This window comes from Dasypus novemcinctus, chromosome 12 (genome assembly GCF_030445035.2).
Source record: "Dasypus novemcinctus isolate mDasNov1 chromosome 12, mDasNov1.1.hap2, whole genome shotgun sequence".
In the NCBI taxonomy this organism is placed as follows: Eukaryota; Metazoa; Chordata; class Mammalia; order Cingulata; family Dasypodidae; genus Dasypus; species Dasypus novemcinctus.
The window spans coordinates 32,999,695-33,025,379 of record NC_080684.1 but is presented as its reverse complement, the minus strand read 5'-3'; the positions used below and the strand labels follow the sequence as shown (position 1 = coordinate 33,025,379).

At 49.5% G+C, this 25,685-nt stretch overlaps 2 protein-coding genes across 3 annotated transcripts; both read left to right on the top strand.

Moving 5' to 3' along the window:
- The first annotated feature begins 557 nt into the window (after window positions 1-557).
- ESPL1 (extra spindle pole bodies like 1, separase) lies at window positions 558-21,711 on the top strand. 2 transcript variants are annotated; one of them, XM_058308143.1, is made up of 31 exons: window positions 558-687; window positions 1,026-1,116; window positions 1,424-2,482; window positions 2,777-2,881; window positions 3,044-3,164; window positions 5,427-5,563; window positions 6,616-6,809; window positions 7,572-7,811; window positions 7,974-8,118; window positions 8,230-8,368; window positions 8,572-8,711; window positions 10,119-10,253; window positions 11,303-11,422; window positions 12,151-12,322; window positions 12,789-12,917; window positions 13,047-13,203; window positions 13,714-13,823; window positions 14,595-15,580; window positions 15,995-16,349; window positions 16,554-16,715; window positions 17,116-17,329; window positions 17,453-17,640; window positions 18,326-18,453; window positions 18,585-18,707; window positions 19,510-19,665; window positions 19,785-19,955; window positions 20,082-20,186; window positions 20,366-20,481; window positions 20,628-20,711; window positions 20,887-21,051; window positions 21,348-21,711. In XM_058308143.1, the coding sequence occupies exons 2-31, from the start codon at window positions 1,036-1,038 to the stop codon at window positions 21,547-21,549; spliced, it is 6,339 nt and encodes a 2,112-aa protein (XP_058164126.1). In that variant the 5' UTR covers window positions 558-687; window positions 1,026-1,035; the 3' UTR covers window positions 21,550-21,711. The 2 variants fall into 2 exon arrangements, with proteins under 2 accessions (XP_058164126.1, XP_058164125.1); XM_058308142.1 differs by having other exon boundaries at window positions 17,450-17,640.
- Window positions 21,712-22,679: 968 nt separating this feature from the next.
- PFDN5 (prefoldin subunit 5) lies at window positions 22,680-25,648 on the top strand. Its single transcript, XM_058308141.2, has 6 exons — window positions 22,680-22,835; window positions 23,040-23,142; window positions 23,463-23,494; window positions 24,439-24,513; window positions 24,630-24,735; window positions 25,446-25,648. The coding sequence occupies exons 1-6, from the start codon at window positions 22,764-22,766 to the stop codon at window positions 25,520-25,522; spliced, it is 465 nt and encodes a 154-aa protein (XP_058164124.1). The 5' UTR covers window positions 22,680-22,763; the 3' UTR covers window positions 25,523-25,648.
- The last annotated feature ends 37 nt before the right edge of the window (window positions 25,649-25,685 follow it).

The following is a 25,685-nucleotide window of genomic DNA, read 5'->3' as shown; positions in this document are numbered from 1 at the left end:
TTTTCTTGTTTCTTACAGAACTTCCTATTTCTTTTAGGAAGTAGAAGAGGAATAAAAAAGGGTAAGTTCTCTGCCCTTGGGGATTTTAGAATCAACTAGGTAAATAAAAAATAAATACGAAGATAGTCCTACAACACTTGCCACACAGCATTTAAGTAAGCACCGATTGCTCTTTAAGCAAAGGAAATGAGAACTGAGAGAACTGATGTATTCATTCCTCCAACACTTACGACCACTTCCTCTCCGCTGGGCCCTCGGCCCTACTGGAGATATGTATGGGACACACATTTAGGACCCTTCCCTGAGCTCTGAAAAGAAAAGAGGTTAGGAGGTAGGGAAACACGTAGCTGAGGAATGAAGTCTTGACTGGGAAACCGGGAAACCCACGCTCCCCAAAGGTGCTAACACGCAGAGCCGCGGGATTCCGTGGGCTGGCGTCACGTGAGGACTGGGCACAGCGGGTAAACTACAACTCCCAGCGCGCCGCGCGGCCCGCCGGCGTTACGCAGCTCTCGCTGATTGGCCGCGGGGGATATTTGAAAGGAGGGGCTGGCGCGGAAAAGCGCAGGTTACATTTGGGTCCTTGTGGAGTTTTGCGTCTGGCCGGTAAGTCTCTGACTTGCGAAGAAGGCAGGCCTCTGGGGCGGCAAGGCCCGGAGGAACTCTCAAGCGTGTTTACGCGCCGAGGTGAGTGGGGTCCCAGAGCGCTGACTTGGAGAGGAGACGGGAGTATCTCTGCGGGGGCGGGTGGAGAGGTGGCACTCCCTGGTGGGCGCTGAAGAGTTCTGTGGAGGTCTCCCGTGTGGGGCGTTGCGGTGGTGAGGGCTGGGATCCGCCGGGAGGATGGAAAAGCAAAAGCGTCGGTTTACAACGAGCGCCAGGCGACTTGGCAGGGTTTTTTTTTTTTTTTCCTGATAGGATTATTTGCCCCCTCCTCTTTCATGGCTTTTAAACCTTTCTCCCATCCTCCATTTAGCTCTTTACGAATCTAAGCCGCCTTCTCTAATTCATCACCCTTTCCCTAGCTCTGGCGCCATGAGGAACTTCAAAGGACTCAACTTTGGGGCTCTGCTGAGCAGCCAGAAGGAGGCTGAAGAGTTGCTGCCCGAGTTTAAGGTGGGGGAGCTCTCTGGCTCAGGATACTCCTGGCTCTTTGAGCTGAGGTCGGGTTGAGGGTGCTGTCTGCCGCAGAATGGAAAGAAGGGCCTAGGACTGTGGCCTCCAAGATGGTGAAAGTAGTTTAGAGCTGGGGTTGCTTGGAGCTGTGGTCAAAACAAACTTGTCCATGATTTATTGTTTTGGACCTTTTTTTTTTGTTTTGAAGAGGCAGACAAGTAGGGGACTGTCTCCTGCACAATGGTGTTTCGATTTCCTTTACTTACGTCCTTCCCCTCCTTCAATTCACACCTTCCTCTCTTCCTAGGAGTTCCTATCCAAGCCCCCAGCTGGTTCCCCCCACTGCCGATCTGATGCAGAGAGGAGACAAGCCTGTGATGCCATCCTGAGGGCTTGCAATCAGCAGATGACTGGCAAGCTGGCCTCCCCTGGGCACCTGGGAAACCTGCTGGAGCTGGCAGAGCTGGCCTGTGATGGCTACTTGCTGTCCACCCCTCAGCGCCCTCCCCTCTATCTGGAACGAATTCTCTTCATCTTTCTGAGGAACATTGCCACACAGGGCAGCCCAGAGGCCATGCTCCGCCTTGCCCAGCCCCTCCATGCCTGCTTGGTGCAGTGCTCTCGCCAAGCTGCTCCCCAGGACTATGAGGCCGTGGCTCGGGGCAGCTTTTCTTTGCTTTGGAAAGGGGCAGAAACCCTGGTGGAGCGGCGAGCTGCATTCTCTGCCAGGCTGAAGGCTTTGAGTTTCCTAGTGCTCTTGGAGGATGAAAGTACCCCTTGCGAGTTTCCTCACTTTGCTTCTCCAACAGCCTGTCGAGTAGTAGCTGCCCATCAACTGTTTGATGTCAGTGGGCATGGTCTGAATGAGGCAGATGTTGATTTCCTAGATGACTTGCTGTCCAGGCATGTGATCAGAGCTTTAGTGGGTGAGGAACGGGGCTGTCCTGGTCCTCTTTCTCCTCCGAGGGCTCTCTGCCTCTTGGAGCTCACCCTGGAATACTGCCGTCGTCTCTGCTGGAGCTGCCACCATACCAAGGCCATCAGGGCAGTGGAGAAGGCCCATGGTTACCTAAGGAACACAGGTCTGGCCCCCAGCCTCCAGCTATGCCAGCTGGGGGTCAGGCTGCTGCACGTTGGAGAAGGAGGTTCCCAGGCAGTGGCCAAGCTCCTGATCAAGGCATCAGCTGTCCTGAACACCACTCTGGAGGCTCCATCACCACCGCTGCGGGCATTGTGTGACAGCTGCCAGTTCTTCCTCTCAGGCCTGGAACGAGGCACCAAGAGGTGCCATGCACCCAAAGCTATTCTGGGCCTCTTTGCTTTTCTTGGTGGCTACTGTTCCCTCATCCGACAGCTGCAAGATGGTGTGAGTTAAGGACCCTGGAGGTAGGGTGGGGATGTGGTTCTTTGGACTCACTACCAGTCTAGGGTCTTGGGCAAGATCGGAAGTCCTGGCTCCCTCCTTGGCAAGCTGCTCTCTGGACCCTGCCTGGCTTCTGAGCAAGCAGCCTAAACTATCCTGAGAAGGCATTGGCCCTTCCTGCTGTCATTTGTCTTCCTCCCTGGACTGTCTCAACTCTCCAAGACTCTGGACCAGTCTTCAGCCTTGGTTCACTCTTTAAGTCTTTTCTTCAAACTAACGTCCTCCTTCCTTCCTCAGATCTGTGGGGACTCCTCCAAGCAGAAGCAGTCTTTGGCTCAGATGTACTTTCAGGGACTTCATCTCTACACTGTGGTGGTTTATGACTTTGCCCAAGGCTGTCAGGTACTGTCTGGGAATCAGGGAACCTGGACAGGGTCACAGGTCTGAGACTGCTCAACTGCCCTTTTGGGTTGCTTCAGCTTGGGGGGTGGGATGGGATAAGGCGGAGGTCGCTCTGGACCTGTCATAACTCCTGTTACCTTCAAGTCCTTTTTGTTCTTTTAGGAAACTGATCTGACTGGCCTGACCCAGCTAGTGGAGAGTTGCAGATCTACTGTTGTCTGGATGCTGGAGGCCTTAGAGGGCCTGTCAGGCCCAGAGCGGACAGACTACCTGGGGATGACTGGTTAGTGCCCTGGGACCCAGTTACGGGGTTCGGGGTTCTTATGGGGGCATCGTTGCTCTGGAGGCAGGCAAATAGCACTTGCTGGATGGTTCTGATCACTGTGGGAGCTCCTTAAGTTTTAAAGAGGCAGTGAAAGAGGAGTTTGTAAGTATCAGTTACTCTCTAATACCAGTAGAGAAGTGACGAGGTTAACTTACAACAGCAGGCACTTTGTCTTTGAAAGTTGACTTAGTATTTGTTTCATGAAAATGTTTGCAGCTGGTATGCAACTGCATAGCCTTTATGTACTTAAGTTTTAAAGAACTTTTGCTCCTTAAACATTTTTAAACCGGGTAACACAGTCACATGGCTCAAAATTCAAACTGTATAAAAAGGACATGTGGTGAAAAGTCTTTTTCCCACTCCTAATCCTTGGCCACCCAAGTTCTCCAGAGGCAGGTGATATGATCAATTTCTTATGTGTCCTCCTGGAGATATTTCTACGTATGCATCAACCAACATGCATATTAACTTGCCTCCCACCCTTTATTTAAAAATTGAAATATACATACAGAAAAATGTTTTGGATTATAAGTTTACAGCTTGATGATTTTTCACAAATGGATACACTTGTGACCAACATCTCGATCACGTAACAGAGCATGACTTGACCACCAGGAGACTCCTCTTTGTGTCCCCTTTCACTTATCACTTCCCCCAACAGTAATTTCTGTCTTAGCAGCATTTATTAGTTTTGCCTGTATTTGTACTTGTTAATAAATTTCTCCCCCATTTTACAAAAACAGCATGACCCTTCTGCTTAAATCATATGATTCCAATGAATTCAGTCATTGGAAGATTCTGGAGAAATTATCTTAGTGGTTGAACCAAACCACAGAGATGAAAGTATCAGGAGTCAAACATTATTAATATGAACATTCCTTCCCCAGAGGATTGAAAACTGTGTTTATTTTCCTCTACGTGTTTATACTGATAGCTAGAAGCTGCAAAGTGAATTACTGAAATTCCGGGAGATTTAATCCATTCACCTAGAACTTTCTGAGTATCTACTATGTGCCAAGCACTATTCTGAATACTTGAGATGTGTCAGTGAAGAAAACAGAAGTCCCTGCCTTTGTGGACCCACATTCTAGGTGGGGGAGAAAGTGACTAAAGAACAGACTTACATACATGAGTGAATTATTAATATGTTAGAAAGTGAAAAGAAATATGGGAAAAGAGGAAAAGCAGAGCAGGATAAGAGGATTTTGAGCTCAAGTGGTGGAAGAAGATGGGTTATCATTTTAAATAGGGTGGTCATTTTTTTTTTTTTTTAATTTCTCTCCCCTTCTCCCATCCCCACATTGTTCTCTGAGTCCATTCGCTGTGTGTTCTTCTGTGTCAACTTGCATTCTTCTCAGCAGCACTGGGAATCTGTGTCTCTTTTTGTTGTGTTATCTTGCTGCATCAGCTCTCTGTGTGTGTTGCCACTCCTGGGCAGGCTATGCTTTTTTCACACGGGGCGGCTCTCCTTACAGGGTGCACTCCTTGTGCATTGGGCTCCCCTACTCAGGGGATACCCCTGTGTGGCACGGCACTCCTTGTGTGCATTAGCACTGCTCATAGGCCAGCTCATCACATGGGTCAGGAAGCCCTGGGTTTGAACCCTGGACCTCCCATGTGGTAGGTGGATGCTCTATCATTTGAGCCAAATCTGCTTCCTGGGGTGGTCATTTTAAATATTATCATTTAAATAGTATTGAAAGGGTGATGTGAGCAGTCTTGAAGCACATGAGGGAGTCAATACCTGGGAAAGAGCATCCCAGGCAGAGGAAACAGCCAGTGCCAAGGCCCCAAGGCAAGAGATTGTCTAGTGTGTTCAAGGAATTGCACGGAGGCCTGTGTGACTTCAGTGGAATGATAAGGGAGGAGGTAGGAGTCAGGCCAGGGTATTTCCCCTAAAATGCTGGCCCTTGAGAAAGATGAAGCAGAGGCTGGCATGTGAGGAGAGGTGGGCCAAACGTGGGATTGAGGACTTGGACCATGAAAAGCAAGCACAGGGGCCATGTAGCGTGGGTTTGCCTTAACTGGAATGGAGGGCAAAAGCTGACTTGGCGTAGGAAGGGGAGAACTGCCCCTTCCTCATTCCTTAGAGTTAGGGGTTCCTGTCAGGTCTGGAAGCTGCTGAGCTGATCACAGGTTGAACCTCCCTATTACTGCCTCTGGCAGGAGAGGGCAATGAGAATCACTCCTATGGTCAGTTATCCTTTCTCTCTCCCGCAGCCTCTTACACCAGTAACTTGGCCTACAGCTTCTATAGTCATAAGCTCTATGCTGAGGCCTGTGCCATCTCTGAGCCCCTCTGTCAGCACCTGGGATTGGCGAAGCCAGGCACTTATCCTGAGGTGCCTCCTGAGAAGGTATGAGGGAATGGGAAGGGTAGGAGGGAGGCTGTATGTGTGTATGCGTGGTGGGGGGGAGTTGGAGTAGCATGAAGAGCCTTGTCTGAACCCTGGCCTTGGAGTAGGGGGTTAGGGACTACATATTGGATTGGCAACACTACCCGGTGCGGTGTTTCCCAAAGCTCACCTGCTCTGTTAGTTACTTAATATTTTTCTTTAAATTGACTCACTTTTTGTATTTAGCCTTTTCATAAGTCAGTGGTTTGCAACCTGGCTTCGCATTAGAATCACCTGAGTGAATTTCAGAACAATACAAAACTATGTCCCCAAAACAATGTCATCAGAGTCTCTGGCACTGGAGCCCAGGCATCTGGACTCTTACAAAGTTCCCCAGGTGGTCCTTTGGGCAACCAGAATGAGAAGCACTTTCTTAAGCAAGAATACCCATGTAATCTTAGGTTGGCTGGATTGGTAAGCAGGATGGATTGTACAGGGCTTTGGGTTTCGTCTTGAGTAAGGTGACTAGTTCTAAAGGATTTAATCAGAGGCATGGCATTAGTGGGCATTTTGGATTTCTCTGGCATCACTGGAGAACTGATTGCAAGGGACAAGACTGGCAGCAGGGTAACCAGGCTGTGGTAGTAGCTGAGTCAGAAGAGGGTGGGTGTCTGAACTGAAGCAGCTGTGCAAGGGATGAGGTCGAGTATGGATGGCTGCAAGAAGTTAAGGATTTAACCTGGTCTGTGATTGGCTGTGAGGGAAAGAGAAAGAAGCATAAAGGACAGCCCATTTCTGACTCGGGAGAGGGCAATGACTTTTGCTAAGAGGATTATGGAAGGAGGAGCAGGTTTTCAGTGATGTGGATGATGAATATGGGGGTGGGGTGGATTGAAGCCTCTTAAGTTTGAGAGTACCCAGGGTAGTTAGTTCTTAGGTGTCTCCTGCAGGAGGACCAGATTGCTCACTCTATCAGAGGTGTGTGTGTGTGTGCCTGTGCTTGCATGTACTCACTCGCTTACATGTACTTAGTGGTTCCTATGTTGAGCTTGGTGTGTTCTTTTTCTGGGCAGCTGCATAGGTGCTTCCGACTGCATGTGGAGAGTTTGAAGAAACTGGGTCAGCAGACCCAGGGCTGCAAGATGGTGACGTTATGGCTGGCAGCTCTGCAGCCCTGTGGCCCTGAATACATGGCTGAGCCAGTCACCTTCTGGGTTCGGGTCAAGATGGATGCGGCCAGGGCTGGAGACAAGGAGCTACAGCTGAAGTGAGTTGGGGGGGAGGGGGACAACCTTGTTGGCCCTGTGGACAGGGCTGGCTTTTGTACTCATGGCCATGTCCTTTCATCCTTATGTCTGCAAAAGGCACTGATTCCCTCATTCAGTGGTTATTCTTGGAGTACCTACTATGTGCCAGCCACTGTGCTAGATATTGGGGGTATAGTGGTGACTCAGGCAAGGTTCTTTCTTTCATGGAGTTTATAGTTTACTTGGGAAGACATAAGAAATAAGCACATTCTATATATGTTCTATGGAGACAATTAAACAGGGAAATTTGCTAAAAGAGGGAGCAAGTTTAGATGGGTTATTTAGGGAAGGTGTTTTTGAAGAAGTGATCTATAGAGATCAGACCTGATGACGTGGAGGAATCCAGCATTTTCATCTCTCAGGGAAGGAAATTCCAGTCAGAGAATAGTAAATAGAAAGGCTGCAAGGTAGGAACAAGCTTGAAGTGTTTGAGAGAACCAGCAGGGCCTGAAGGGGTACAGGGATGGAATGGGGTAGAGGGTGGAGGTGGTATGGAATGAGCTGTAAATGTAGGTAGTGGCCAGATCACATATGGCTCGATAGAGGAATTTAGATATGAATCCTTATGGCAGCCCATTGAATTGAAGAGAGGAGCAATGTGGTCTGATTTTTATTTCTAAAGCCAAGACTGGAAAGTAACTGAGCTCTCAGCAAGCCAAGGCTGGGGATAGAGGCTCTGCTTCATGGGCTCCACCCTGGTGCTGAGCCTCCCCCTCTCTCAGGACTCTGCGAGACAGCCTGAGTAGCTGGGACCCGGAAACCCTGGCCCTTCTGCTCAGGGAGGAGCTGCAGGCCTACAAAGCAGTGCGGGCTGATACTGGGCAGGAACGGTTCAACGTCATCTGTGACCTGCTGGAGCTGAGCCCCGAGGAGACACCTGCCGGGGCCTGGGCACGAGCCACGCACCTGGTGGAACTGGCTCAGGTCCTCTGCTACCACGACTTTGCCCGGCAGACTGACTGGTAGGAGGAACGCTGGGGAGGCCACTCTTGCCCCCTGCCCTTGGTCCTCTTTCCCTTTCTATAGCCTGTTTCCCCTCTACGTTTTTGGATATGGGAGCTCATTCAAAGGGTGAGGCGGGTGTTTGTAGTGGACCCCAGCTTAAGTGCATCCTCTCCCTGCAGCTCTGCCCTGGATGCTATCCAGGAATCTCTGCAGCTTCTAGAGTCTGTGAGGCCCGAGGCCCAGGCCGAGGATCGGCTTCTGGACGACAAAGCGCAAGCCCTGCTATGGCTCTACATTTGTACCCTGGAGGCCAAGATGCAGGAAGTGAGTGTGGCTGCTGTGAGGCTGAGCAGAACTGTCTATGGGGTTGTTTACTTGGGCCCCCATTGAGCTGGTACCAGCCCTGTTTCTTACCCTTTTCTTTTCCCCATCGAGGGTATTGAACGGGATCGGAGAGCCCAGGCCCCTAGTAACCTGGAAGAATTTGAAGTCAATGACCTGAACTATGAAGATAAGCTCCAGGAGGATCGTTTCCTGTATAGTAACATTGCCTGCAACCTGGCTGCAGATGCGGGTGAGGGCAGTAAGAGCACAGTGTGGTGGGACGGGGTCTCGGCCATGATTTCCTAAGAGCAGATCAGGGCCTCCAGGTGTGGGAGAGACTGGCCTTGTTGGGAGCATGGGAGAAAGGTAGGCACAGAGGGCAGAGGATGTTAGGGAGAAAGCTGAGATGACCCATAATGAGGAGAAGGGTGGTCTCTTTCTTCTGATTTACAGCTCAGTCCAAATGCCTGGACCAAGCCCTGGCCCTGTGGAAGGAGGTGCTTACCAAGGGGCGGGCCCCAGCTGTGCGGTGTCTCCAGCAGACAGCAGCCTCACTGCAGATCCTTGCAGCCCTCTATCAGCTGATGGCAAAGGTAATGGAATAGGGCATAAATGGAGACCCGTACAAACAAGGGCCAGACCAGAGCCTGAGCGCCTTCACCTTCTTTGGCCTATGAGCCTACTGAGAAGCCAAATAACCCAGCAGTTAAGAACAGTCTATAGTCAATCTTCATGAGTTTAAATCCAAGCTCCATCACTTAGTACATGACCTTAGGCAACTTATTTAATATTCTAAGCCCAGGTTTTTTCATCTCTAAAATGGGGATAATAATATCCACTAGGGGGAAGCGGACTTGGCCCAATGGATAGGGCGTCTGCCTACCACATAGGAGGTCCGTGGTTCAAACCCCAGGCCTCCTTGACCCTTGTGGAGCTGGCCCATGCACAGTGCTGATGCACACAAGGAATGCCGTGCCACGTAGGAGACCCACACACAAGGAGTGCGCCTCGTAAGGAGAGCCGCGCAGTGCGAAAGAAAGTGCAGCCTGCCCAGGAATGGCGCCGCACACACACAGAGCTGACACAGTAAGATGACGCAACAAAAAGAAACACAGATTCCCGGTGCCGCTGATGAGGATAGAAGGAGTTACAGAAGAACACACAGCGAATGGACATAGAGAGCAGATTACCCGGGGCGGGGCGGGGAAGGGGAGAGAAGTTTAAAAAAATAAAATAAAAAATCTTTAAAAAAAACCTACTAGGTACTCAATAGGGTTGTTGTTTAGCATTCAGTGGGATAAGCTTGGACGATGTTTTGCATAAATGGAGTATGCAAATGGTAATCTTATTATTATTAGATAATTTGAGACCTATATTCTCAAGAAAATATATAGATGTCTAAATATACAACTTTACATTTTTACATGCACTTTTTGCGGAGTGAGGTGCGGGGGGGGGGCTGTTTCAAAGCCACTCTGAAGCTCCTTTCTGGACCCCACATTAGGAACCTCTGAAAAAGGACATTGAACACAAAGGGCCACTGGGCCATATTTCTAACATGAGGAGCCTGAAACACTGCCGCAGCTCTAGATTTGAGTCTCGGCTATACCACAAGGCTGTTCTGTGAACTTGGGCAAGTACTACATGAGTCTTTGTCTCCACATCTGTAAAATGGGGCTAGAGTTTCTATGAGGATTAAATGAGATGATACATGTACACTTCTTGGCACAGTGCCTGGCACATAGTAAGCACTCAGTAAATCCTGGCTATTGATGATTGGCATATAGACTTTGAAGCCGAAAGGGTAAGATGATTTGCAGGTGCCCTCACTGCTTTGGTCTCAGGTTTGCTGAGGATAGCTAATGATTTTTCTGTATAGCCCTACTCTATCTGCACTCTAAGGACAGAACAAAATCCAAGGTCCCAGAGGGCTCTGGAGCAGAAGGGAGAAATGGGGCATGAGCAGGAGCTGGGTAAACTTGCTTCTCTTGGCCAACCAGCCCCTGCAGGCGCTAGAGGTTCTCCTGCTTCTACGGATCATTTCTAAGAGACTGGAGGACCATGCAAAGGCAGCTGGCTCTTCCTGTCAGATCACCCAGCTCCTTCTGACCCTTGGCTGTCCCAGCTATGCCCAGGTGAGTGTGCAGCCAGCCTAGTCTGGGGGCTACAGGAGGAGACCTGGCCTTAGAGGCTATTTTTTTTGTCTGAGAAGATAGGCTATTGGAGGGGCAGCTTCTCCATCTTCTCCCATATTCCACAGGAGTATTTTAAAGTGTGGAGTGGTTAGAAGGCAGCTGTGGGTAGAGGAGGCTTCTTTCTCTTCCTCAGTGCAAAACCAATCATTAGAGATTCTGTTCCAGGAATATACCATGAATCCTGTATTTCTAGACCATTTCTATTGCCCTAGTTAATGCTTCATCACTCACGTATGACTATTAGAGTAGTCCCCAGTTTCTTTTCCACTTCATCTTTTAATTACTGATCTTTTCAGTAATCTTTTTAGGAACAGATCTGATTTTCTCTTTTCCTTTTTAAAAGCTTCTGATGGCTCCTCCATTACATGAAGGATACTGTACAGATGACCTTATATTTAGCATACCTTTTATATTCTGGTCCCTCACTTTTTCTCACCACTTCCTAACACAAACCTTATGCCACGTCCGTACCAGTTACAGTATAGTCCCTGTACATGCTTCCTGTCTTTGGTTTTTTAGTCCTTCATCCCTAAATGAACCCTTTCATTCAGCAAACCACTATCTACTTTGTTTTCAAGGCCTCACTCAATTGTCCCCTCCTTCAGAAAGCATTTAACACACCCTCTTCTTCAAGGGCAGAATCAATCACTTTCCCTGGGCCCTCATACCCCTAGATAGCTTTTTTGGCAAGGTACCTCGATTATATACGTATGTTTGTGCCCCAACGGCATTGCAAGCTATTAGAAAGTAGGCCCCGTTTACCCATTCTTTAGCTTTGTCTTTTTAGCATAGTAGTTAACCCAAAGGAGTTAAGTGAACCTTTCAGTGAGTGAATGAATAATTCCTATGCAGGTTATAATACTTTAAATACTTTACTATTTAATTGGACATGTTCAGCATTTCATTATGAATGCTTTAACACATAGTATTTGAAGAGTCTGGCTACCTCTCCTCACCAGTGTGCTCACCTACCCTGTTTGCTTCCTTAGTTATACCTGCAAGAGGCAGAATCAAGTCTGAAGCTTCTCAATCATACTGCTGACCCATGCCTGCTCCTTAGCCTGACCTGTGATCTACTCCGAAGCCAGCTCTACTGTGCTCACCAGAAGGTATTTCTCATTTTTTAATCCCTGAGGGTCCTTTGTGTTGGGAAGGTCTTAGGATTATTCTGGATATTTTTCTGGCTTTTGCAGTTTCTCAGGAAGAATGTTTCTGGCCCCCAGAAACAGTGAAGTTCCCTCGCCTTGCCCTTTCCAGTGGATTGCTTAGCATTTCTCCTCTAGTAAAGATATTTATTCCTTTTTATACTTTTCCACTTTCTATAGGGTTAAGGGGGAAGGCTGTCCTGTGACTAGAAACTGGGACATTGGTTATCATGGGAATGCACTGGCAATCCAGCGGTGTCCAAGGACCTGAGTTTCTGTACAAACAAGCTGTGTAATGTGGCTGAGTCTTGTACCCTCTAGTTGTCTCTTCAGCTCTTTTTTTTTTTTTAAGATTTATTTTATTTATTCCCCCCCCTCCCCCCACCGTTGTCTGCTCTTGTGTCTATTTGCTATGTGTTCCTCTGTCTGCTTGCATTCTCGGTGGCACTGGGAATCTGTCTCTTTGTTGCATCATCTTGCTGTGTCAGCTCTCCCTGGGTTCGAACCCTGGGCCTCCCATATGGTAGGTGGATGCTCTATCAGTTGAGCCACATCTGCTTTCTTCTTACCATTCTTAAAAGCAGGGAATTGGGCTCCAGGGAATTGGGCTCCATGATCTCCAAGGGCATCTCAAGTTCTGAAAAGCTTATTTGATTTCATGTTCTGCTCTCTTCTGACACTCCCCCTGCCAGGTGGCTGAGGGCGTCTCTCTGTTGCTGTCTGTGCTTCGGAATCCTGCCCTCCAAAAGGCATCCAAGGCTTGGTACTTGCTGCGTGTCCAGGCCCTGCAGCTGGTGGCAGTCTACCTTAGCCTCTCGTCCAACAGCCTCCCAGAATCCCTGTGGGAGCAGCTCTGTGCCCAAGGTGAAAGAACAGACTGGATAACCCTTCTTGAATGATGCATTTGGCTTATTTGCTATAATCTCTGCTCAGGCCTTATCCCCGCTGCTGTCCATCAGTATGGACTAGCTTACCTTGCACCTACACAGAATAGGCCTGAGAGGGCAAACGGGTTTCAGTACAACTCTAGGCTCTAATTGATTTATTAGTGACTGTCTAGAATACTATACTGAAAAGGATTCTGAGACCCTCTGTAGGCCCAGAGGGAACAAGTTCTGTGATTGATTAGCTCTGTCTGCCTTAGGTGCAGGAGAAGAGAGGCTGTATGCTTTGCATTTGCTATCCTAGTAGTTGGAGGTGGTGGATGTTTTTTCTTTCCCAACCTTTTCTTCCCTGTGCCAGATAGACTACTGAGTTATCTGTTCATTCCCAGGAACTGAGGAAGTTCTGGCCAATCACCCCTCTTCTTTTCTCCACTTACCTACCATAGGCTGGCAGACACCTGAGATAGCACTCATTGACTCCCATAAGCTCCTTCGAAGCATCATCCTCCTGCTGATGGGAAGTGATGTGCTCTCTGTTCAAAAATCAGCTGTGGAGACCCCATTTCTGGACTATGGTGAGTCTAAGGGGGACAGCAGAGACTGGTAGGAATGTGCAGGCTAGCTGGTGGGGCTGGCAGTCTTGTCTTCAGAGGATCTGAGCAGTATCCAAGTGATGATGGTCTTGCCTTTCTCCTTCAATGCAGGTGAAAATCTCATACAAAAATGGCAGGTTCTTTCTGAGGTGTTAAGCTGCTCGGAGAAGTTGGTCACCCGCCTGGGCCACCTGGGCATTGTGAGCGAGGCCAAGGCCTTTTGCTTGGAGGCCCTGAAACTTACAATGAAGTTGCAAATACCACAACAGTGAGTGCAGGGCTGGGGACATGTCAATTCCTAACTTGAGTGTCATGTGCCCTTGACCATGGGCTCCCAAATTATTCCACACACTAATATGTTTAGTGGGGGAAGATTGCATTCCTTGGCTAAAGAAGTAGGGGAATGCTGGGTTAATCAAGGTTAGATGTTTAATTTTCTATAGAACTTCTTATGTCCTTTGATAGCTAATATCCACTGCAAATCTCCAAAAGGGAAATTTAGTAGTATGCAGTATTTGCCTCATTTATTTGCTCACAGGATCCTTTTTTAAATCAAGGACTACAGCTTGGGAAATCCTGCCCTAATTCATAAGGTTGAGGGGTGAGAGGGAAGGGCAGAGGGCTTTCCTCAGGGGGACTTTAGGTCAGTTCTAGGGAGTGAAGGCCTTTTAGAGGCAGGAGAGACGTGACAACTGCTTGGAAAAGGGGCAAAGAGAAAGAACTCTCCAGAAGAAACAAAGGATTCCACCAATTGGTTCTCATCTCCTCTCCCAACAAGGAGTGCCCTGTTCCTGGTGCTAAAGGCAGAGCTAGAGCTGGCCCGCAGTGATGTAGACCTTTGTCAGTCTGATCTGCAGCAGGTTCTGTTCTTGCTTGAGTCCTGTACAGGTGAGCAGCCTTGCCGCACGCTCGGGGGTGGCAGTGAGTGTCCCTGACACAACACATCTTCATAGGAGGTTTGACTCCTAAATCAAAGGCTTACTTTGTTCCAGGGCAAAGCTCCCTTTACTTTATTCAGGCCATCAGGTAGTCTGTTCAGGGCAACTCTACTTGGTTCTAGTTTTCAGCCTGTCCATTACATTTTGGCTACTTAAATTTTTTTTTTAATTAATTCCTCAGTCACACTAGCCACATTTTAAGTGCTTAGTAGCCACATGTGACCAGTAGCTACTGTATAAGTTGGCATGAATGTAGTGTCCTCAGGAGGGCTTAAGCTAATAATAAAGCATCATATTATGGTACATTTTTTCTTATGACCCACTTTTAGCTCTGGTATTTCATTTGACCTACACAAAAACCCTGTACAGTCAGGTGAGAACACAGAATTGTTTTCATTTGTAAAATGAGAACTTCTGGAGATTCAGGGTTTGAGTCAGACTCGGGGACTAGGCCAGGGCAGGAGCAAGGATTAAGACTGGGCTTTCCTGAGCCGTGCCCCTTCTGAGCTACAGGGGTGGGGGCCTTGTGGGCTGCAGAGAGGAAAACATTAGGAATTTTATCTAAAAAAGAAGAAGCCCTACTAATATTTAGTATGTTAGTTCAGGAATATATGTAAGTAATTTGTAAATAAGTAGGACACATACCAGGGGTGGGCCCTGGCAGGAAGCTCTTGGCACCATTTCTCCTGGACTTGGGACTGTCGTTTCACTTTCTCCCCAGAGTTTGGGCTGGGTCCGTACCCAGACCCTGTGAAGAGGAAGGTCCACCTGCAGAAGGGGAAGCGGCAGGCCCGAGTGCCCTGTCCTCCGGAGCTCCCAGAGGAGGAAATCTTCCTAAAAGGCCCTGCTCTGGAACTGGTGGCCACTGTGGCTAAGGAGCCTGGCCCCACAGCACCTTCTACTGTCTGCTCCCCGGTCCTGAAAACCAAGCCCCAGCCTAGCCCTGGCTTCTTGTCCCACCCGCCCACCTGTGACTGCTCGCTCTGTGCCAGCCCTGTCCTCTCAGCAGTCTGTCTGCGCTGGGCATTAGTCACAGCAGGAGTGAGGCTAGCCACGGGCCATCAGATCCAAGGGCTCAGTCTGTTGCAGTTTGTGCGAAAGGGTTGCCCGGCAGCCACTGAGCGCCTTGCCCAAGCTCTTCAAGCTTCCCTCCAACACGAGGGAACCCCCTTTCCTGTCCTGGGCCTCTTGGATGAGATCTTGGCTCAGGCATACACACAGCTGGCCCTGGAGAGCCTTAGCCAGCCATCAGACAAGAGCCTGGGGAAGATCCTGGAGTCAGGACTGAAGTTTGTGACAGCACGAATACCCCACCTGGAGCCCTGGCAAGCCAGCCTGCTTTTGATCCAGGCTCTTGCAAAGCTGGCTGGCTTCAGTCACTCTCCTACCCAACTTTTTGCAAGCTCCTGGGGTTGGCAGCCACCAGTGGTAAAGGACCCCCCACCCTCAGAGCCTTCCAAGACTCAGAACCAAAAACATCCGGGACAAGGGCGCCAGCAGGGCCCTGCTACCCTGCCCCTCCGTAATGCCTCTTTGAAAGGTGCAGAAGGTGGAGGACCACCCTGTACACCCAAGCCCCCAGGCCGGGCCAGGCGGGCCGGTCCTCGTGTCCCCTTCACTGTATTTGAGGAAGTCTTCCCTACAAAGAACAAACCTGAGGTTCCCAAGGCCCCCAGGGTACAGCGGAGGGTCCAGACGCGTCTAAAGGTAAGGGGGATGTGGCTAAGGTTGTGGCGGGTGTGAGTGGTCCTGGGGAAGAGAGTTCTGCAGAGCAGGTGTCCCCATGGCCTAGATTCCCAGGGCCCAGGGGGGCCTTAAACTCTCCTGTTATCTGCAGAACTCCTAGGTGTTCTGTCGCAAGACCTAGTTCCAAGGCTGCCTGGGCTTCAGACGGGAGGTGCTTTCCTTAACTCTGTGGTTTCTTTCCCTTTTCATCCTTCTCTCCTGTTCCTGCCTTTTCTCCCTCTTTTTCCCCCTTTGTCGCCCCCTGATGGAGAGTGGGGAGTGTATGTGGGAGGTAATCTTATGGTACCGGCTGTTGCCTCCACAGCACCACATGCTGTCGGAAAGGTGTCTTACCACTGAAAGTACCCTGGCCCCTCGCCCTTTTTTCAATGCCAGGTGAACTTCAGTGATGACAGTGACTTGGAAGACCCTGCCTCAGCTGAGGCGCGGCTTGCAGAGGAGCCTAAGGGACGGGGTACTGCTTCCCGGGGCCGGGCTAAGAAGAACCCTAGCTTGAAGATGGATGCAACAGTTGCCCCAGGTAGTGCCCCTGGGCTCCCTAGCTCCACTGGCAGGAGCCGGAGGGCTAAGAAGGTAGGCTCAGGGCCTTGTGAGGAGAAGGCGCAATGTGGACAAGCCAGACTGGCCCCTGAGATCATGAGGACCATCCCTGAGGAGGAACTGACTGACGACTGGATGGAAAAGAGCTTTGAGATCCTCAGGGACTCTGATGGGGAAGACTCTGCCTCAGGTATGATGGCAAGTAGAGGGAGAAGGTGTATATACTTTTTGGGGGTTTCCCTGAGGCCAAAGTAGAGGAAACTTAACTAGCGCTAAGGGTAGCATAGAAGGAAACTTCTATGGCCGACTCTGAGAGACTGGCTCCTAGAAGGGAGAGCAAAGACAATGGTAGGAAGAGAGAACCCTGGGGGAAAAAATCATATTCTCTCCCCAGCTGGGAAGTCACCGGCTCCAGGGCTTGATGCAGCCATGGGAGAATGTGAGGTGCTGAGACGGGATTCCATCAAGGAAGACTTGTCCATCCTGTGCCTAGACAAAGAGAGCAACAGGGACCCTGGTCCTCGGCTCCGGCTCCCTTCGGCCTCTCTAGCTGTTGGTAAATATGCTGACCACCGGGATGCTGAGGCTGAGCCTCTAGGTCTCTTGATCCCAGTGCTTTTCCAATCTATCCATGGTTCTGGTTTTGGGTGCCAGAGTGGATCTGGTAGCATTTAGCCCTGGGTTTAAATCTCAGCTCTCTTGCTCCACTAGCTGTGTACAAGTCACTAACCTCTCTGAGCCTCTATTTCCTTAACTGTAAAATGGAAATAATACCTACTCCACAGGGCTTTTAGGGAGGATGCATGTAAGTTACCATTGCAGTACATACTTGGCACACTGCCCTTGGTAAAAGGTCACTGATGTTTTCCATGGGGAGACAGGAATTTTCTAAGAGGAGTCCCCATCAGCTAGGAAGTAGGGGACTCATCTATCAGAAGTGTCTTGACTTTCCTCAGGTCTCTCTACTCTGGATTCCATTGGTGACTCCTTGAGCATTGCTTTCCGTGGGGTCAGTCACTGCCCTCCTAGTGGACTCTATGCCCACCTGTGCCGCTTCCTGGCCTTGTGCCTGGGCCACCGGGATTCCTGTGCCACTGCCTTCCTTGTCACTGAGTCTGTCTCCATCACCTGTCGCCACCAGGTGCTCACCCACCTCCACAGGCAGCTCAGGTGAGTGCCCACTCTCTAAGGCTCACCCTGAGGGCAGGAGGACCTGGCTTGGGACAGGCTGGAGTGAGGGTCCAGATTTTGAAGGCGGGAGAAACTCACCTCTACCTGTATTGCCTGCAGCAGAGCCCAGAAACACCAAAGATCACCCAAAATGGCAGACCAGCTGCAAAGGCTGAGCCTGCAGGAGAGACCTGGAGATATCCCCCTGGCACGCATCCAGCAGCTCTTTTCCTTCAGGGCTTCAGGATCTGGCCACTTCCCCCAGCCTGAGAAGGAGAGTTTCCGGGAGCGCCTGGCTCTGATCCCCAGTGGTATGGTGGCAGGCTTCTAGCTGGCTCTTGTCTTTCTGTACATGTCCTTATGAGAAGTTGGATGAAGGAGTTTAAGGCGTTAGTTAATTTACATAGACTTAAGATCCTTATGGAAGAGCATATCGTATGTTTTTTTTAACTTTTATTGTGATAAAATATACCACATAACATTTCCCATTTTAACCACTTTCAAGTATACAATTTAGTGGTGTTAATTACATTCACAATGTTGTGCTACCATCACCACCATCCATTACCAACACTTTTCCATCACCGTAGACAGACATACTGTTCCCATTAAGCATGTAACCCTGTGGAAGTTCTTTTTCATTTAACCTCATCTTTGATCACCAGCCAACTCAGTTGTCCTTCTTCAGGGGTGAATTCAGGTGTCTGGGGTCTTCCTGCTCTAAAATGAAACGTGGTGACAGATGATTTGAGTGTCTCACTCTGCACATGACCCTTTTGTTAGTAGTACTGAGGGACTGGAAGGAGTACAAGGCATAGTCCCTGTCCACAGAGAACTGTTAGGACAAGAGGGAGAGCACCTGGAATCCAAATGACCAGGGAAAACTTCCTGAAGACTTTTTGAGTTGTCTTGAGTGTGGATAGGGATTAAATGCAGATGACAGGAGAGGGAATTCCTTGTAACAGCTGATGATTCTGGGTTTGTCTTCTGTGTCAGGGGTGATTGTGTGTGTGTTGGCCTTGGCCACCCTCCAGCCTGGAACCATGGGCAACACTCTCCTGCTGACCCGGCTGGAAAAAGATAATCGCCCAGTCACTATGCAGATCCCCACTGCCCAAAACAAGGTAGGTTTCACGGGCCACTGAGCAAGGTAGGGCTGTGGTGGGCTTCCAGTCAAACTGCACATTATGTTGCTATGGGTCAGAGATGGCAATAATGTGGACAAGCAGAGATCTTACAGCCCCGTGTCCCACAGCTTCCTTTGAGTTCGGCCCTGAATGAGTTTGACACCATCCAGAAGGAACAGAAAGAGAACAGCAGCTGTACTGACAAGCGAGAATGGTGGACAGGGCGGCTGGAACTGGACCGTAGGATGGAGGTGTGTGTTCCCAGGAGGGGGTGAGCGCAGGCCTGCCCTAGGAGTGACCCAGAGGGTGCTGGGATCTTCCCTCTCAGGGGTCCTTAGTCAGTGCTGAGCTACACTGAGTCCTTTGTGGAAGTGTAAGGTGTAAATATAAAAAAGTACGCAGTTGGGAGGTAGATGTGGCTCGACCAGTTGGGTGCCCACCTGCCATGTCAGAGGTCCTGGATTTGGGTCCCGGAGTCTCCTGGAGGAGGGTAGGTGGATGCTGCCCCTGCTGCAACGAGCAGATGCCACAAGCCAGCAGGCGCCACAGCTTGGGAGTGGATGTGGCTCAGGCCGTTGGGCATCCCCTCTCATGTGGGAGTTCCCGGGTTTGATTTCTGGTGCCTCATGGAGAAGGCAAGCAAACAAGGAGCAGACAGACAGATGGGAGAGCCATCTGAGGGAGGGGGGGTATAAATAAAGTAAATAAATTAATTTTTTTTTTTAAAGTACACAGTTTGGAGGAGGACTTTCATCAAGAAGCCAAAACTTGAAGGAGTTAGGGAATGGAATGTTTAAAGATAGACCCAAGTATCAGCTTCCTAGCTTTAGCTCTCACGGCTCACCTGTTCACATTAGTCAAAACATAGTGATTGGTAATAAATAGTCTTGTCTGTAGCCTCCCACTGTCCCAGCCAATGAAAAACGTTTCTAGCTTCTTTCTTGCCTGCTATGACTGGCAGAAAGAAATGTATGACAAATATCCACAGTGGAAAACCCATTTCCTGGTCTCCAGAAAGAAACTCAGCTTCCTCTCGCTCTCCTCTCCAATCAGGTCCTCATCACTTCCCTGGAGAAGGATGTGCTGGGCTGCTGGAGGGGGCTGTTGCTGCCGTCCAGTGAGGACCCCGGCCCTGCCCGTGAGGCCTCCCGCTTACAGGGGTTGCTGCAGGAATGTGGCTGGAAATACCCTGACCCTACTCTGCTAAAAGTGAGTAGTAGTACAGGGAAGGTGAAGAAGCAGTAGACTCGATTCTTTTCCGCCAGCCCACAGGCCACTGTGAGTGGGGAGAGGAATTACAGCACCCACTGACCACTGTTCCCCTGCAGGTCATGCTCAGTGGTGCCACTACCCTCACCCCTCAGGATGTTAAGGCCCTGGCCTACGGGCTGTGCCCAGCCCATCCCGAGCGAGCCCGAGAGCTCCTGAGTGAGGCAATAGGCCATCTACAGGGTCAGACAGTGCCAAGCAAGAGGCACCTTGTTTTGGTGCTAGACAAGGTAAGGTGCTAGGAGGGGTAGAGGGTTGTGTCTGATGGGCAGTGGGCACCAACCCACGCCCACACTTACTCTGCCTCCTGTGCTTAGCCGGCTGGGGATAGTAACCTCTGGGTGCATTTTACACAGGACCTGCAGAAGCTACCATGGGAGAGCATGCCCAGCCTCCGGGCACTGCCTGTCACCCGGCTGCCCTCCTTCCGCTTCCTACTCAGCTACTCCATCATCAAAGAGGTGGGGCTCAGGGGAACAGGATGGCGGATGATTGGCTCCTGAGGAGAGCTGAAGGAAGAGAGGCAGAGACCTAGGGAGATTGGAGAGGGTCTTAGGAATGGGTTGAATGTGGAAAGAGGGGCTGGTGGAGCTTGGGTCTCCTGGCCAAACCAGGATCCTGACCCTTGTCATCTCCTCAGTTTGGTGCCTCGTCAGTGCTGAGCCAAGGGGTGGATCCACGCAGTACCTTCTACGTCCTGAACCCTCATAATAACCTGTCAAGCACAGAAGAGCAATTTCGAGCCAATTTTAGCAGGTCAGGGGGTAGGGGTGGGGAAGGGTAGCAACAACACATAGGGGCAGCATGTACTTTTCACCTTCTGCCTAGTGTCCCCTCTGTCCCTTTGCCACATGCCCCCTGCTGTGCTGTTTCCTGTTCTCACTCCAACCTTCTCTCTACAGTGAAGCTGGCTGGAGAGGGGTCGTTGGGGAGATCCCAAGCCCAGAACAGGTGCAGGCGGCCCTGACGGAGCATGACTTATATATGTGAGTGCTTAGAGCAAGGAGTGGAGAGAGAGGGAGAGAGGCAGACTCAGAGGATGGAACACCACAGTCTGCTCTCGGGCTTTCAGACCCCTGGCTGACTCAGGACACCTCTGGAGGCATGGGCAGAGGCCGGGTACTGCTAGGGCGAGGCTCACCTCACCCTTTTCTGCCCTAGTTATGCAGGCCATGGAGCCGGTGCCCGCTTTCTGGATGGGCAGGCTGTCCTGCGGCTGAGCTGCCGGGCAGTAGCCCTGCTGTTTGGCTGCAGCAGTGCAGCTCTAGCTGTGCATGGAAACCTGGAGGGAGCTGGCATTGTGCTCAAGTACATCATGGCTGGCTGGTGAGTCTTGAGGGGCAAGGCCCATCCTAGGGCATTAAGACTCCTGCTCCCACCTCATTTCTTTTCCAAGTCTGAACCCTGAACCCTCTTTTGTCCCACTTTCCTCCCCTCCTAGTTCCCTGGCATGCCTGGTTTGGCCCTTTAACCCTTTGCCTTCTTCTAGCCTTCTCTTGGAATTATGGGCCAATGGACTTCCTCACTGGCTGGATCCTCCCTACTTTTAACCCTCCCAGACATGTTTTCTATGTATTCATTCAAGAGTCCTTATTTTCTATTTCTTCCTTCTCTTTTCCCAGTCCCTTGTTTCTGGGTAATCTCTGGGATGTGACTGATCGTGACATTGACCGCTACACGGAGGCTCTGCTGCAGGGCTGGCTTGGAGCAGGCCCAGGGGCCCCCCTTCTCTACTACGTCAACCAGGCCCGCCAGGCTCCCCGACTCAAGTATCTTATTGGGGCTGCCCCGGTAGCCTATGGCTTGCCTGTTTCCCTGCGGTGACCCCTTGGAGTGATCATCTCTCTGATAGAAGCCTGTGCCTATTTTACCCTGAAACTCAGATTTTATCCTTGAAATAAGTATTTTAAGTGGTTTTCCTCAGTGTTTTATATGAAACATTTCCTTTTGGCCTAATCTTAATATAATAAAGCTATATCACTTAAATCCTGTTTTGTGTTGCTGATTTGAAAACATTTGTAGACATTACTGCTTCCTCCTCCTGCCCCTACCCACTATGTGGTACTGTAAATGGGTGGAACAGCTTGCAGGAGTTCAAGTCTGAGAGCATTGAGGATAAAAGGCAAAAACCACAGGACAGAGCTGGGCCTGAATGGGCCTCAGCAGACAAAGCTGAAGGAAAAGGGCATCAGAATGCTCTTCCCGGGACAGAAGCCAGAGGAAAAGTAGAGATAGATTCATTGAGAGCATCTAGGTCAAGTGCCATCATGTCTGTCCAGCCTTCCTACCTCAGGTATCCTGGGAGTGACACTAGCTTTGGTACCTCTGTGGCCTTGACCCCCTTCCAAGTGGATGCTAGAGACTGCTTCTCTTCCCACATACAGCTTGTCAGCGCAGTGCACTCTACCAGCAAATTCTGTGAGATTATGCTGCCTGTGTATACTTTTTGTCTTCCCAACTAGATTGTTAGCTCCTCTGGAGCACAAGTAATACCTTCCACTCTCAGGTACACCTCACGTCTAGCATCTAGTAGGTGGTACTGATCAATAAATTTTGTACTGTACTTGTTGGTTCATAATGGTGCCTCCTTACTGTTCTCTTCATCTTCATCAGGCCAGAACACCATTTTCATGATTCTGCTCCGCCCTACCAAAGAACGACGTCACAGGCTGCCTCCTGGCCGGCCGGTCGCTAGATTTGTACCACCCACATAGATGGCTCACACTGCTTGGCAATAGGGTGGTTCTGTCCTGAATACTCGTCTTATCGTTAAGATTTTTAAGTTTCTTGAGGGCAGAAGTCCTGTTTGCTACTTTTCCGTGCTATGCTTAGGACGTTTTGTGAAAGGGATGCGCCGTTATCTTCTCCATCAAAGGCCAGTCTCAGGAAGCTTAAGCCCCTCCTTCCCTTCCGGGACTGAGGATCATAGAGATGTTTGGCGCAGCGAGGACTCCTGGCGCGACTATCGAGATGCTCGGAGGACGGCTAGAGCGTTGCCTGCCGAACCGGCTTCTCCCTCATTAGTCCTCCTTCCTAACATGGCGCAGTCCGTTAACATCACGGAGTTGTCCCTGCCGCAACTAGAAATTCTCAAGAATCAGCTGGACCAGGTGGGGACGGGCCCCTGAGATATCCCTTTCTCGCCTCACACCCCCTCCCCTTGCCCACGAGGACTCCCTCGCCCTCAATTCTTCTCCTGTTTGGAAAACTTCCATTCCCCAGCGAAACCCTTACCGCGTACCTGGACCCGCCCCCTCGCCGGCTCTTCTCCCCTGATCCTCCAGGCGGTTGACCCTCTCTCCCGTCCTCCGCAGGAAGTGGAGTTCCTGTCCACGTCCATTGCCCAGCTCAAGGTGGTACAGACTAAGTATGTGGAAGCCAAGGACTGTCTCAACGTGCTGAACAAGAGCAACGAGGGTATGGAATAGGTGTGCGAGCGCCACATGCAACCCAGGGAATGTGGTTAGCCAGCTACCTGTCTCTTCCCACCGCCTAATCCAGTTTTTCTTGCCCGAGGCGTGAAAACAATCCATTGTGTATTGTATACTGCCTCACGAGCCCTTTGCAGGTTGCCTATCTTAGAATTGAAATGTACAGAACTTTCCTCTGTTCCTGTTGCCCCTGTTTTCGTTCTTTTCATACTGTCCCTGGGTCCTGTACCCTGTTGGAGTCCCCCTTACATCTTAATGTTGGCGCTGCCAGCCTTCCCCAGGTGTTTGTCTTAATTGCTTTCACAGGGAAAGAATTACTCGTTCCGTTGACCAGTTCTGTATCCTTTCCACGGGAACTCTTCCTACTTCCTTTCTCCCTTTTCCCACTTCCACAAAGAGAAGGTAGTTTTGATTACTCCAGAGTCCGTCGCACTCATGATTCTGAAAACACTCCATCTCTCTTTCCTAACCTGGGGATACCATCCAGCTAATGCCTGTGAATACCAAAGGGTGCAAAGTTGAGCTGCAGTATTTCCCTTTGCTGTTTGAGGATATTAATCTAATATGGGGACAAAACTGGTGGTTTACACTTCTGCAAATAATCTAGATAGAAGGCATGAGCATTAGAAGAATACAAGGAAGGGCAGGGGAGAGAAATATAAAATAAAATCTTAAAAAAAAAAGGAATACAATATAGAAAGAGTGGCTGGCTCTGTTTATTAATCCTCAATTTAATTGTGACTTATTCCTAAACTGTTGTCTCTGAAAAACCTGGATCATGTCCACTTATTGAGTGTTTTACTTATGTGAACAAGATATGACAATAGGGCACCTCTAGCTTGAAAACCAACAGGCTAAAAGAGAAACACAGGAATGGCAGTATAGTAGGGAATGGCTAAATAATAAAATTAAATCCATTAGGAATTAGCTTGTCCCGTGGTTGGGAGGTATTGAGGGGAAGTGAGGCTGGCTTTTCACTTTTACTACTCTAGAGCAGTAGGAAAATATCATTGCAGCTAGTCTTTCTGGAAGAGCTAATGGGAAGAATTTGAGAACTGCTTATAGGGTAGGAGATGGGGTCTGAGCAAGAGAGTGTTCCAAATTTAGACATTTTCTTCACAAGAGACTGGCTTTTCTCTGTCTCCCTACTTGGAGTTTATATACATGGTTCTAAGAACTTCAGATTATTGAGTCCTTTTGCCTTAGAAGGTCAGGCAGGCTGACTTTACAGGGAGTTGTGGCTCATGCTGGGCTAGTTTTTCCCTTAATCCTTGCTTCTCAGATGTATGTCCCTGGGAAGCTACATGACGTGGAACATGTGCTCATCGATGTGGGAACTGGCTACTATGTAGAAAAGGTGAGTTAGAGGAAGTCCGTGGATGCCCCTCTGAGTAAGGAAAAAGAGTTTAGGGGAAGATCTAGCATGACGCATGGGGTCTCCTCTTATTCTTCATTTACCTCTGACCCATGCAGACAGCTGAGGATGCAAAGGAATTCTTCAAGAGGAAGATAGACTTCCTCACCAAGCAGATGGAGAAAATCCAGCCAGCTCTGCAGGAGAAGCATGCCATGAAACAGGGTGAGCTCGACCTGGGCCTTTTGACCCTTTCTACTGCCACGATTAAGAACGTGAATAGCAGTGTGAACCATGGGGTCGTCCCTTTGGCAGGATAAAAACCACTTCTTCATTTCTCTTTCTTTGGTATTTTGATGTGTTATTCTCTGGCTTCTGTGCACTATTTGTAGATTCCTGTGTTGGGTGCCTGAGTTGGAAATCATCTCTTTGGCCTTGCAGAGCTCCTGTTTAATGGGAGGTGGGATGGGGGATAATAAATAAATGAACATATGGGAAGGAAAAAAATATAGCATTAGCTATTGCAACCCTTGCTTTCCATTAGAATCACTTGGGAATTTAAAAAAAGATCCTGGGTCCACTCCAGACCAACTAAATCAGTCTGGGAGTGGGTTCCTTCAGCATCAGTGTTTTTTAAAAGCTCCCCAGTTACACAACCAGGATTGAGAGCCACTGTTCTAAAAGCAAAAATCTATTCTGTGTTATTCTGTCTGGCTCATTCAGTACCATATTTTGTTCATTTTATGTGCCAGTGGTTAGCACATTGACTGGCACATCGTAAGCTGTAAATTTGTTAGTATGTCTGTATTCCCCCATCACTGTGTTAAAAAGTTTATTAACTGTAGTTGGTTGTCTCTTTGTCACTTTTCTTAACTCTCAGTCCTTGCCTTTCTTTAGCCTTGACCAAAGTCTGACTCTTGCTTTTTCTTCCACAGCTGTCATGGAGATGATGAGCCAAAAGATTCAGCAGCTTACAGCCCTGGGAGCAACACAGGCTACTGCCAAGGCCTGAGCCTGTTGCAGAAATGGGGCAGAGGGTACCTTGCTTCAGGCAACTGGGACTTCCGTCGAGGCTTTCTAGTGTGGGGAAGAGAAAGGTCTTGTGTTTAATGCTAATAAATGTGCCAGCTGGGCAGAATGTTGGTCTTTCCTTGCATTAATCAGGTACTGTGGTG

Coding starts and splice junctions, on each gene's coding strand:
- ESPL1 (XM_058308142.1), top strand. CDS start 1,036: ATGAGGAACTTCAAAGGACTCAACTTTGGGGCTCTGCTGAGCAGCCAG. Junction 7,812..7,973: donor TTTGCCCGGCAGACTGACTG/GTAGGAGGAACG, acceptor CTCTCCCTGCAG/CTCTGCCCTGGATGCTATCC. Junction 18,454..18,584: donor TCCCCACTGCCCAAAACAAG/GTAGGTTTCACG, acceptor CGTGTCCCACAG/CTTCCTTTGAGTTCGGCCCT.
- PFDN5 (XM_058308141.2), top strand. CDS start 22,764: ATGGCGCAGTCCGTTAACATCACGGAGTTGTCCCTGCCGCAACTAGAA. Junction 22,836..23,039: donor TCAAGAATCAGCTGGACCAG/GTGGGGACGGGC, acceptor CGTCCTCCGCAG/GAAGTGGAGTTCCTGTCCAC. Junction 23,495..24,438: donor TCGTTCCGTTGACCAGTTCT/GTATCCTTTCCA, acceptor CTTGCTTCTCAG/ATGTATGTCCCTGGGAAGCT.